Source organism: Chiloscyllium plagiosum, chromosome 27 (genome assembly GCF_004010195.1).
Source record: "Chiloscyllium plagiosum isolate BGI_BamShark_2017 chromosome 27, ASM401019v2, whole genome shotgun sequence".
Taxonomy (NCBI): domain Eukaryota; kingdom Metazoa; phylum Chordata; class Chondrichthyes; order Orectolobiformes; family Hemiscylliidae; genus Chiloscyllium; species Chiloscyllium plagiosum.
Genome location: NC_057736.1, coordinates 26,603,240 through 26,616,645, shown reverse-complemented (window position 1 = coordinate 26,616,645; position 13,406 = coordinate 26,603,240). Strand labels below are relative to the sequence as shown.

The window sequence follows — 13,406 nt, the reverse complement described above, 5'->3', positions numbered from 1 at the left end:
AGTGCTGCTGCTTTTGCAATGCAAGGTTAATACACTGGTTCAAATAAATAAAGTGGCATCAAAAGTATGCTGCCTTACTTGTGCTGTTGCAATACCCTGAAGCACCACTTGTTGTGATCAGTGATGCTCAAAGTCAGTCTCATGAACTGTTCCTGTTACATTTGTCAATCAGCTGGTGAAGGAAGAGACCGGAAGTCTTTACTCAGTTTTCGATGCACAAATTGAAATTATAAACATGTATAGTTCCTAATTCTACAACAGAACACCAGTTCAATTAGTTAATTAGTGTCCCTTTATATTTTTCAGATTAAGAAAAAACAAATTAAAAGTACAACCATTGAACTACCCTTTACAGGGGCATTGTAACTAAAATGAAAATATTAAATGAAATGAGGCATGATAATGCATTGCAACATTTGCAGTGCTCACCAACTACAAGGACATGGACTCAGCACTTTCCCTCAAGGACATTCAAAGTTCACACATAACCATTAAGGAGAGGCAGACAGCCAGGTCATATGGATCCCTTTAACTGCCCTTTACCTAGACCTGTTAATAGGCACTTTGATCAGGTGCAGGAACAGACCATCAAGGCAGTTCTTCAATTTGCTACACATGCCTGTACCAGATAGAATGCCTTTTAGATTTGATCTTGTTTGTTTCATAAATACCTTCTTCCCTGAGGAATAGTAGGGAAGTGCTTGAAGGATTATTAAACAATTTAATTAATGATATAAACACACCTTCCACAGCCAACGAATCTGGGTCTTGAACACAGGAAAATGAGTAGTTCATTCATTCTATCCAACTGACCGTGGCTATCATCTATCTTACACACTATCTCCAAATATCTTTATGTCATTAGTCTCCAGAAATCCATTCATTTCTATCTTGAGTATGCTCAATGATTCAACAGCCACAGCCCCCGCAAGGGAAAAGAATGAAAAACATTCACCTTAGGAAATTCCTCATCTCCATCTAACATGTCCCTTGTTGAGCCCAGAATTTCTGGCTCAGAGGTAGTTGCACTATCTGCTGATTCAAAATCCACAGTATTTGACTCCCAGATAGGGAATGTATCAGATGTTAAATTGATAAGAACATATACCACACTAACTAGTAACACTTGATCTTATAATTATACAAATAACTGCCCATGTGCCACTGTCCACTCATACACTTCATTTATACAATTAACAGTACTCTGGGTTTCACCTGATAAAGATATAGACTTGAACTCATGCTCACAAGCACCATCTTCGGCCTTTGGGTTACATAATCTAGTGACATTACAATTGCGCACAATCTTCCACAAAATGATCTCATCACCAGTAGCAATCTATATGCTCCAGTGAAATGTTACTTAGATTAATGAACAAATCAAGGCTGATTTGGACTTCATTTACATTTCAATCAGTTCCACTGAAAGCAAATGTAGCAGGTAATCTTTACTTTCATTCACACCCTTCAAGTGGATGTGGATTATATGAACTGACACACTCTTGTTATATGAGCAAATGCCAGATTTACACTAAAATTGGGCAAGGTTATGCAATTGTATAATAACTCTTTTCTGGAGCCAGGGTTAAGGATGTATCAAAATGTTTGAAGCATATTGTGACAGGGGAATGTGAGAATCTGGAAGTTGTTGTACAGATTAGTAGGAATGACAGTTAAGGAAAAGGTGCAGGCTCTCCAGAGTAAATATAAAAGTTTAATGAGAAGGTTAAAAAACAGAACTTGAAAAGCAGTATTCTCCGGTTTACTCCGTGTCAAATTCTAATGAGGGAAGGAATAAACAGATAGGGCAGAAAAATCAATGGCTGAACATGTTCAGGGATTCAGATTCTTGAATCGTTGAGAGAGAGAGAGAGAGAGAGAGAGAGAGAGATCCCATAAAGATCAACAAGATCATCTATATGTTGAACCTCAAAAGGTGGGATTGACATTGAACGGGTAATTCATTTCAGTTTTTACTGTGAAGACATTAATAAAGGCTCGAAATCTTAGGGGAAATAAATATTGATGTTTTTAAAACAATTCACATTAAACAAGAGGAGGGACTGGAAGTCATATAAAATATGATGCTGGATAAATCTCCAGGACCTGATCAAGTGTACCTAGAATGTTGTGAGAAATTAGGGAGGAAATTGCAGGGCCCCTAGCAGAAATATTGTATATTCAATAACCACGGATAAGGTGCTGGCGGACTGGCGGGTGGCTAACGTTGTGCCTTTATTTAAGGAAGGCTGAAAGGAGAAGCCTGGGAACTAAAGACCTGGGAGTCTGATATCAGTAGTTGGTAAATTATTGGAGGTGATTCTGAAAGATAGGATTTATATGCATTTGGAAAGGCAAAGAATGATTAGGGACAGTGAGCATGATTTTGTGCAAGAGAAAATGCGTCTCACAAACTTGACTGGAATTCTTTTGAGGAAGTATCCAAAAAGGTTGATGAGGGCAGAACACAAGATGTTGTTTACTTGGACTTTCGTAAGCTTTTGGTAAGGTTCTGCGGGGTAGACTAATTAGTAAAGTTAGATCACATGGGATTCAGGGTGGGCTTGCTAATTGGATACGAAATTGGCTTTGCCAGAGGAGACTGAGTGATTCAGAGTGCTTTTTTTGGACTGGACATCTGTGACCAGTGGTGTTCCACAGGAATTGGTACTGGGTTCACTTTTGTTTTGTCATTTATTTCAATGATTTGGATAAGAACATAGGAGAAATGGTTAATAAATTTGTGGATGACATCAAAATTGGTGGTATAGTGGACAGGAAAGAAGGTTGTGCAAGATTACAAAGAGATCTTGATCAAATGGTTCAATGGGCTGAGGAGTGGCTGACGGAGTTTAATTTGAATAAATGTGAGGTATTGCATTTTGACAAAATAAACAAGGACAGGACTTACACAATTAGTGGTTGGGCCTGGGCAGTATTGTAGGACAGAGACCTAGAGGTTCAGGTACATAATCCTTTCAAATTTGTATCACATGTAGACAGGGTAGTTAAGAAGGCATTTTGCATGCTTGCCTTCATTGCTCAGACTTTTGAGTACAGGATTTGGGAAGTCATATCTAGGTTGCATAAAAGGTTGAGGCTTCTTCTGGAGTTGTGTATGCAGTATATAGGGAGGATACTATTAAGCTGAAGAGGGTTGAGAAAAGATTTACCAGGATGTTGCCTCGAATAGAGGGTTTGAGTTATACAAATAGACTGAATAGGCTGGGACTTTTCTCACTAAAGCATAGGAGGTTGAGGAGTGACCTTATAAAAGTTTACAAAATAATGATGAGCATAGAGGGTGAATAGCAAAGGTCTTTTCTATAAGGTCTCAGGTAAGCTAAGGCAGGAAAGTCATGGAAAAGAGGGAATGGCAGCAACAGCTGGGTTTGGCTGTCAGTGGTTTAGCAACCTTCTTCCCAAAGCTAAGTGCATCAATGAGGTGCTGTGCCTTCGACCTCAACAAGATTCTCATCAGGCACCCCACTGCCGGAGTAAATATTTTTCTCACCCTCCTTAGAAATGAGTTTGCTGTTAAATTCCAAGTACTGATGCCAACTAAAGCAACAATAAGCATTTATCAGTTTGCAGCATGGGGTCAAAACTAGGGAGCATAGTTTTAAGGTGAGAGGAAAAAGATTTAAAAGGCACATTAAGGGCAATATTTTACTCAAGAGCACAGTTACTGTTTGGAATGACTTGCCAGAGGAAGTGGTGGATGCAGGGACAGTTACAACATTTAAAATACATTTGGATAATACACGAATAGGAACGGTTTGGAAGCCAAATATGGGCTAAATACAGGCAGGTGGGATTAGTTTATTTTGGGAACATAGCTGGCATGGACTTGTTGGACCGAAAGGTCTGTTTCCATGCTGTCTGACTCTATGACTCTAAATATTAAAGAAAAAAAAAACCAATAGACACTACTGCAAGACACATTAGTGAATACTGCATTGGAGAACAAAATAAATTTAGAATGGTATAAGCTTGTAACTTTAATAATTAGATAATAATTTCAGCAATACCAAGTTATGTTTCTTTGAGAGTGTAAAATTGTCTAATGGGTACCTGAAAAGGTGTTGAAATAACTTTTCATTTAACTGGTATGGTACGACCAATAAATGCAATGCTAAAATAAGTAAATTAGGATTTAAAAAGGACATACAGGGGAAAGTCATTCATTCTAAGCACTTCCCCCAATGTCTATCTATAAAACTTCTGGCATAATTTGTATTTGATTCCCATCAAAAATAATTGTTCTGATGGTGGATACTCATATTCTTTGGTAATCAGCCTGTGTTTTTAATTTTTTAATCTTTAAATCATTTAAGACCTGCAACTGCAGCGAGTGGAGCTGCTCGGAGATGCTTCAAATCCCTCCTCTCTACCAACATCATTAAAGCAGATGAGGAACACAAAATGTATAAATTAGGGACTGTCGTGGAAGGAATTATTCAATGACAATGAATACAAATAAAACTTACTTAACGCTTCCTTTAAGAATTTCTGTTGGTATCACACACACTGGGCAGTATTTAATGCAGGTAACAATCAACTCTTGCTGGCTGGCTGGATTGCCAATAAGAATCTACATAGCCTCAGGCACATAATTTGTGAGCAGTAGGCCATTACCAGGATCAAATATCTCTGGGATGAAAACCCTTACCACTGAGAGCTGCTGACCATTTGAAGTTGACAACTATGCAATACAGGCAATGTCACCACAGGAGCAGTTACAGTTGCTGGTGATACAAACACTGAAAGGCGAGGGTTGTTGAGGGACCCAGGTCTCAGGTAAGCAAAGGCAGGAAGGTTATGGAAAAGAAGGGATGGCAGCAGCAGCTGGGGTTTGGCCGTCAGGGGTTTGGCAATCCCCTTCCCAAAGCTATGTGCATCGATAAGGTACTGTCTTTGACCTCAGCAATATCCTCATCAGGCACCCCACTGCCTGAGTAAATATTTTAAATATTTTACAGGCCCTCCACCGCATCTCCTCCACTTCCCGCTCCCAAGAAGGGCCTGTGCCCGAAACGTCGAATCTCCTGTTCCCTGGATGCTGCCTGACCTGCTGTGCTGTTCCAGCAATAAAGTTTCAACCTAAATATTTTACTCACCCTCCTTAGAAATGAGTTTGCCATTAAATTCCAAGCATTGATGCCATCTAAAGCAACAACAAGCATTTTGTAGTTTGCAGCATGGGGTTAAAATTTGCCATGTTTGCACTGTCTGCTTGTGACACATTAATTTCTGCTGAAAGTGCATGTGAGTCTTGAGTGGGAAATCAACTCTACGGCAACATTCAAAATGCTTACTGTTACCTCCAACCAGGTCTAAATACAAATTAGAGAGTTACAAACAGGTACTGTAGAAGAATTATTGGCCATGGAATGATATGCCAAGTAAGGATTTAAACCTTCAAGTTTGAATAATTAGGTGCGTTTACAAATTTAAAGAATATTTAATTACCATAGACAGGTGTTTTCCCCGGTAGAATAACAATAACAAGCTGGAGTCCTGAATAGGTGTTCTTCAGATGCCGGAACATTGGCTCTACACTGTCAGCTCCTTGCGCATATTTGCAGAAACATGGCTGGCCCTGAATAGGCATCCCCGCATCCTTTGATATTTTCCGTAGCTGGTCAGTAAAACTCCTGAGAAGACAGTGGTAAGTGATCATCCACTCAATTTAAATACATTTAGAACCAAGACCGAAATTATAATAATTCTAAAGCTTTAAAAGTAATTTATTTGTTTGGAAGTATCTAACTGGAACAATAAATTTAAAGTTAGGGAAGTGTCATCTTACTTAAGTACTTCTTCTCTACATTGTCTCTGTGCTGCAAAACATGCTATTGCCCACATTTTGATTTCAACCCCAGTATGGAACTGTTTCCCCCTCATGTCCCAAACACCATGACTTGGAGTAGCAACCGTTCGATTCTGCAGAAAGTAGTAAAATAAAAGATCAGATCAATCACACCTTATTTTGAAAAAATGGAAATCTTAAACAAATTAAACATTTTCAATTCATGCAATGAGGAAAAAAGTTATGTAACTTTCACAATTAGAAACCTAAGATAGATTTATCTGGATAGCTTGGATTCTGTTCATCAATGTAGCTTTTAAAATATTGTTACAGACGATTAGTACTGTTTGACTACCGAATTGAAATGTGTGCAGCGTAAAAAGACTAATAATAAATGACTGATATATCTGCATTTTAAAAAGATATTTGCAACTTAAATTTAAATAGATTACACAATCAACTCAATGGTGTGAGAATCTGACAGAATAGTCTCCTCTCATTGTTTTTAAATGTGAGCTAATGTGGCACTTTCTCAAACAAGGTCCTGATTTTCTACTATCTCTCTCTCTCTCTCTCTCTGTCTCTGTCTCTCCATATTTAAGCCTCCACTGTACGCTATGACCAATGACATAGCAGAAATTTTGCTGAACCTGCTGGTTATTTCTAGCCTTTTCTGTTTCTCTTTCAGAATTTTAGCATTTGTAGTATTTTGCTTTTATATTACTATTACATTAAACATATTAGTAGGAGAGTTCTCACTAGTGCATCTGATGGGTACAGCTTTAATCACATGGACCAAAAATTAGCTCACCACACAAATATACAAGGTATGACACACAAGGTAAACAGCATTCTGTATGTTTATTTAACAAGATATTTTCAGACAATATCACATTGCTCATTTAGTCAGGCTTAGGGTTACTTACAGTTTGTAATCTGAAATGACTTGGTTCCACCTACAAAACAAGATATTGTAACTCAGTGCATACCAGGAATGTCATCACAAATTTGTTTTAAAATAGCCTGCACGCTCTCTTAACGTCATCAACCCTCTGGACACTGTACACCTTCTATGATACACAGACACATATTACTGAACAAGGAGAATTTAAGAAATCCGTAAACTGTGAACAAATTCCAATGCACAGGACATTGCACTTTTAATGCTATCTTCTGCTGTAATCCCAAAGGGTTAATTCAATTTAAAAAATCCAAAAAACATTACATTCTTGTCTAACTAGTTTTGGAAAATAAAAAAAACTTCAATAATAGTTCTGAATCAGGCTCTTCTGGGGTCAAGATAAACCATGTAAAGATTACATACCTCAATATAATTTAATTATTGGCACATCCCTGGTATGGACTGCAATATGACTCTGAACTCGACTAGGTCCAGCTCCCCAACTCACTGTGCCATTTTGAGTTGAACTTTGACCTACTACCGCAGGAGCTTGAGCTGGTGAATGGTTCTGGATCGGATCCCAGCTAGGACACCCCTTTGACACACAGATATCATTGGTCATCACTACTATAGGCTTTGCCTCCTATCCCACCATGGTAGTGATTAATGGAAGCTGAGTGCTTGTTAGCCTCTCACCCTCTAGCACAGCCTGTCTCTCCACTCGTCTTGGATTCTCCTTGCCATTGGGTCTAAAGCTCGTGCTGTTGGGACTGTGTTGTAGTTGGTGTGCAACAACCATCCCATATTAAAAGAATTATGCATAGGGATCTTTTACACCCCCTCCCTCTTGTACCACCCAATTTAACTTCAGGGACTTGGAACTTTAGGACTCCTTTAACAACCTCAACAACAACTGGTCTGAATGTGACACTGACATCATAGTCTGGGAACTGTGGCACCACAGTCAGTGAGACACGACTGGTAGGACATCAGCCTGAAGAGCAAGCTACCTTCTAGAAAGGCAAACCAGAAGAAAGTTGTTTCTACGGGGCAGTCAGGAACGAACTGTTCCTACGTCTCAATGAATGCCTTTGGGGTAAGTGAGTACCTCATTCTGGCCCAGAATCAGTACAATAGTGTGTTAGAACCCTTGATTTTTCATTATTTATGTTTTGTTCTTTTATAAATTTTGATTTGGAGCTGTGAACCGAGAACTGTGAGCTGAAAATGATATTTGGACTGTGGGCAGCAGCTTGTGTTTAAAAATAGGGAAATCTGAAGAAACAAGCTGTTGTTTGTTTGCGAGGTCATGCCAGGAAGTTAATTGTGCAAAAGGTTCTACAGACTCTTTTGACATCAGCAAAGAACAGTATATTTAACTGATAACAAACGTTTAGCCAGAAACAAGGTCAGTACCTGGGAATTGTTCTAGAAAGTCTGGGAAAGATCTAGTGCTCAAGCAGAATTGGCAAATGAATGGTAACTAGGACCTTATAGGGAGATGATCATTCTGACAGGGAGAAACAAGAGTTTTGAACTGAGTTTTGGAATGAGTTCTCTGTGAGAAGGAATTCTGTTGTTGATGCTACAGCACAAGGATTTGAAAACTGCCTGCCTAGCGTCTTGTCATCTTCTATTGGAAGTTCAGAGAATAGAAACTAAATTCCAAGTATCACTGACTTTCCTGAGTGAAAAGGTGGCCCTGATCAATATCTTCAGAAAATCAATTCAGAAACAATCAGCTACATTTGTGGAACAATGCATTTTGAAAACCGCTTCTGAAATCTGCCTAATTTATTATTTTCCTCGATTTATTCCTTAACTGTATTTGTGTGTCTGTTTTTGAGAGAGTGAGGCTGAAGACAAAGAATATTGGATTTAAATCACAAATGTCAATTAGACTATATTATTTTTTAATTTTGCTCTGCTAAAGTTACTGTGGTGTTATAAATTGCACACAGTCTCTTGTTTGAACTACAGACATTGTGTCTACAATTGATTTGCAGAGTCTGGTTATGAACCACTGAAGTTAATTTTGAGGGCCTGTGAAGGTTTTAATTTTACTGTGTTCTAAATATAAGTGCAGAAAGGTTGATTTGTTTTGGATGTCCATCTCTGTCATAACAAGCGCCTATATCTCAACCTGAGATCAAACAGATGAGACAAGAGAAGCATTCTACACCTGCATCGCTGTCCCGCATCCCCAAGGGAGAGGAGTTGATTCTCCTTGATTACTTCAATACCAGAGTCATGCAGGATGCAAACCAGCCCAAAACCCCACTGGGAAAACAGACCCCAATGGAGTCCTCCTGAAAAAGTGCCCTGAACATGACGGCATTATAATAAACACCCTGTTCCATGAGAAAACAAGCACAATACCTCATGACAACAACCTCCTCCAAGAACGCACCTAATTGGCTACATCATTGCTCAAACAAGGGACTACGAAGATGTCCTCGAAATCTGCTCCATGACTGGAAATGACGAGTGCTTGACCAATCATCATCATCAATCTGCTCTACCATCTCCATCAATTTGGTTCCAAACCAGCAGAGGTACTCTACCATAGGAGATTCAAGGTTACTAGTCTCAACAACCAGAGAAGACTGACCTACTCAGGCATTGTCTCAAAGCCAAACTGGTGATAACCAACATGTCAGGGCCACAAAGTGCCCAGCACCTGGTCCATTCCAAAAGGGGATAATCAGCACCTACGTGGAGATGCTTGTTTCTTGACCAGGAGACATCAAGATCGATGATTTGATGAGAATGCAAACACAAGGCATTCTTGAACTAGCAGCTCCTACAAAACCTGAGCAACAGGAAACAAGACTACAGGCAACCGAACACAGGAGATTCAGCAACTCATTGTGCACGTCGTGGTTCTCAATATTTTCAGCGGAATCAAAGCCATCCACAGGCTGTGTACCCAGGAATCTACTCCACTGAGAACCAAAAAACGGACAGTCACTCAAAAGACTGAGAAGCAGTCAGCACCTTTGAGGACTCCTCAACAAAGTTGCAGCCTTTGACATAGTTGCTCTCAATGCCAACCTGCAGTACGCTATCTGTCGCCATATCAGCACACCTCCAACCTGGCATGAGGTCGGAAAAGTCATCCAGGAGCTGAGAAACAAGCTGAAGTAATAAAATATGGCAGAGAGGCACTCTCGACAGATCTTATTGCCATCGTCTGGAAGGAAGAAACCATGATGGGAGATCTCAGAGATGTCATCGTTGTGATCATCTTCAAGAAAGGAGATAGACTTGTTTGTAGAAAGAGGGATTTTTCTACTGTCTGCCATAGGAAAGTCATTTTGAGAATCCTCTTCAACTGCCTCCTCCCAGTGGCTGAAGAACTCCCCTATGAGTTGCAATGCAGTTTCAAGTGGCACAATTAACTTGATTTTCAGTGTGAGACAAATCCAGGATAAGTGCATAGAATAGCACCAACCTCTGTACATGGCCATCTTCAATTTCACGAAAGTCTTCAACCATGAGTGACTGTGGAATATCCTCCTCAAATTCAGCTACCTGGAGAAATTTGTCACCATTCTCTGCCTGCTTCACGATGACATGAGCCACAATCCTCACCAGTGAGTCCACCATGGACCCAATATGAACACAAAATGGGATTAAGCATGCTTACATCATTGCACTACACTCTTCCCCATCTTCCTCAGTGAAACATAACACTCATCGCCATGAAGCACCATGCAGACTGGAGCTGACTAATAAGCGAATGGGAAACTGTTTAACCTTTGATGCTTCCAGGTCAGACTAAGGCCATCCTGACTTCTGTCATTCAACTGCAGTAAGCAGGTAGTACCCATGGGCATATACACTCAGAGGCTGAGCCACAATCCATCGTTGACACATTCACTGAGGTACATGAGAGAATCTGTCTCAGATTTAAACATCCGGAAAACAAAGGCTAGCTATCAACCCTCTCCTGCCACACAACACTGTCCTTGACCATCAAAATACATGGCCAGCCTCTGGACAATATGATATATTTCCTATACCTCAGGAGACTCCTCTTTGTGTGGGGAGACAATGATGACATTTGATCCAATATCAAGTCCAATGTACCACTCCAGCCTACAGGCGCCTGAGGAACAATGTTCAAAGTCTGAGATCTCAAACCTAGCAGCAAGCACACAGTATACAGAGCAGCTGTGGTCCCCACCTTCCTGTACGCATTAGAAACATGGACGATGTACAGCAGACACTTCAAATCCCTGAAAAGTTATCAGGCCTTTCCAAAAACTTGCAAATTCATTGGTAGGATAAACATATCAAGAGAGCGACCTATCCATTGTCTTTGCTATCTATCTGCTCCACCCTCCTCTCCAACCTATCGCTTGCTCCCCCACCTTAATTTACCTATTGCATTCTCAGGTACCTTTCCCCCCAGCCCTACCCTCTCCCATTTATCCCTCAGACCCTTGGCCCACAAACCTCATTCCTAATGAAGGGCTTATGCCCGAAACGTTGACTCTCCTGCTCCTCGGATGCTGCCTGACCTGCTGTTCTTTTCCAGCACCACACTCTCGACTCTAATCTCCAGCATCTTCAGTCCTCACTTTCTCCCATGACTGTTGTTCAGGTCTTGCTGAGTTGGACACAAATGTGTCCTATCTTGATGTCAAGGACACTCACCCTTACTTTGCCTCAAGTTTTGTTCATGTCAATGTTTAGAATAAGAATACAATGAGGTCAGCAGCTGAGTGGATCTGGCAGATTCCAAATGGAGTGCGAGAGACAGCAGCATTTTTCTTTGTAAGTGCCACTTGAAAACATAGTTGATAACACCTTCCATCTTTTTGCTGATGATTGAGAATAGACCAATGGGCTGTAATTGGACAGGGTGAATTTGTCCCACTCTGTGGAGAGGATATTGTGCAGTCTGTACCTTGCTGGGTAGAGATCAGTGCTACAACTGTACTGGAACAGTTTGGTCAGACATGCAACTAGTTCTGGAGCATAAATCTTCAGTACTATTGTCAGAATGTTGTCAAGGCCCATAGCCTATGTAGTGCTTTCAACTGATACTTGATGTCAGTTAAGGGCAGCATGGTGGCTCAGTGGTTAGCACTGTTACCTCACAGCATAAGGGTCCCAGGTTCGATTCCAGCCTCAGGTGACTGTCTGTGTGGAGTTTGCACATTCTCCCTGTGTCTGCGTGGATTTCCTCTGGGTGCTCAAGTTTCCTCCCACAGTTCAAAGATGTGTAGTTCAGGTGAATTGGTCATGTTAAATTGCCCATAGTGTTAGATGCATTAATCAGAGGGAAATGGGTCTGGGTGGGTTACTCTTCGGCGGGTTGGTGTGGAGTTGTTGGGCCGAAGGGCCTGTTTCCACATTTTAGGGAATCTAGTCATGTGCAGTGAATCGAATAAGCTGACAATGCTCTAAGATGCTGGAGACTTTAGGGGGAAGCCAAGATAGATTGTTTATCTGGCACTTCTTGCTGAAGATGCTTGCAAATGCTTTGGTCTTCATCTTTGCAGTGATGTCCTGGGCTTTCTCATCTGCTGGCCCCTTGATTCAAAACTCAACCATTGAGTACTTAAATACACTGATGTTAGAAGTTATTACAGCAGACTTGATGTCTCTCTGTATGAATTTGCAAGTTTTTGGAAAGGCAGCTCCCTGATAACTCTTCAGGGATTTGAAGTGTCTGCTGTACATCGTCCATTTTTCTAATGCGTACAGGAAGGTGGGGACCACAGCTGCTCTGTATACTGTGTGCTTGCTGCTAGGTTTGAGATCTCAGACTTTGAACATTGTTCCTCAGGCGCCTGAAGGCTGGAGTGGTACATTGGACTCGATATTGGATCGAATGTCACAGACTAAGTTTTGGGCAGATTATCTGCTCTTAAACTACTGTTGCATTACAAATGACTCTTGAATACGTGCAAAAGATTTTAGGTCCGCTTTGAGACCCTTGGATTTTTCTTTCTCTATTCATTTGCTCATCAATTCACTTATAGTTCCACGTACATGTACTGTACATTTAACAAAACTTTGTCAAAGTCCATTGCATTAAATGAAAAATCTAGATAATTAGCACTAAAGGTAAAGATTAAAATTTTAATCTAGCCTACAACAAAAACTTCGACCGTTCTCCCCAGCAAAACTGAATAATAATGGTCCCAAAGTTCTGGAAAAGACTTATTAACATGAAGAAACTTTCAAAACATATACACATGACAATCAAACTCAAGAGTTGGTTCCGTTTACATGTTTATTATATTTTGTGCCTATCACTAGATAATATTAATAGCGCAATGCAAACATTGATATTCTGAATTTTAAAAATGATTATTTTCCAGTAAAATTGTCAACTCCTCATTTCACAGTCACAAATTTCATAAGTATTGTCATAACCTACCCTTCCCCCATACTGCAGCATGGGAGCTGGAAGTACTCGCCCAGTGACATGAGCCATCTCATCTCTCACTTTAAACTGAAATTCCTGGACAAAAGGATCATCGTCGTAGTTTGCACTTTTTACCTGAAAAAAGTGAAATATCAAATACTCAAATTAAAATATATTTCAAAACAGCATGAAAAGAACATGGGCTGCATTACACAGCCAATTATTAACCAATTTAAAAAATATGAAAAGAATACATGAAAGGCTTATTTATTGTTGCCACTTATTTTGATGAATTTAAAAGTTCCTGG

At 40.1% G+C, this 13,406-nt stretch overlaps 1 protein-coding gene across 3 annotated transcripts in view; it reads right to left on the bottom strand.

The window, feature by feature from the left end:
• Positions 1–13,406, bottom strand: part of LOC122563674 (protein argonaute-3) — a 133,033-nt gene that overhangs the window by 14,861 nt on the left and 104,766 nt on the right. For all 3 annotated transcript variants that reach the window (XM_043717723.1, XM_043717724.1, XM_043717725.1), the window contains 4 exons: positions 13,111–13,233; positions 6,739–6,768; positions 5,813–5,946; positions 5,473–5,657 (listed from right to left, as the gene is read on the bottom strand). In XM_043717723.1, the coding sequence (XP_043573658.1) occupies positions 5,473–5,657; positions 5,813–5,946; positions 6,739–6,768; positions 13,111–13,233 (472 nt within the window). The remainder of the gene's footprint in view (positions 1–5,472; positions 5,658–5,812; positions 5,947–6,738; positions 6,769–13,110; positions 13,234–13,406) is intronic.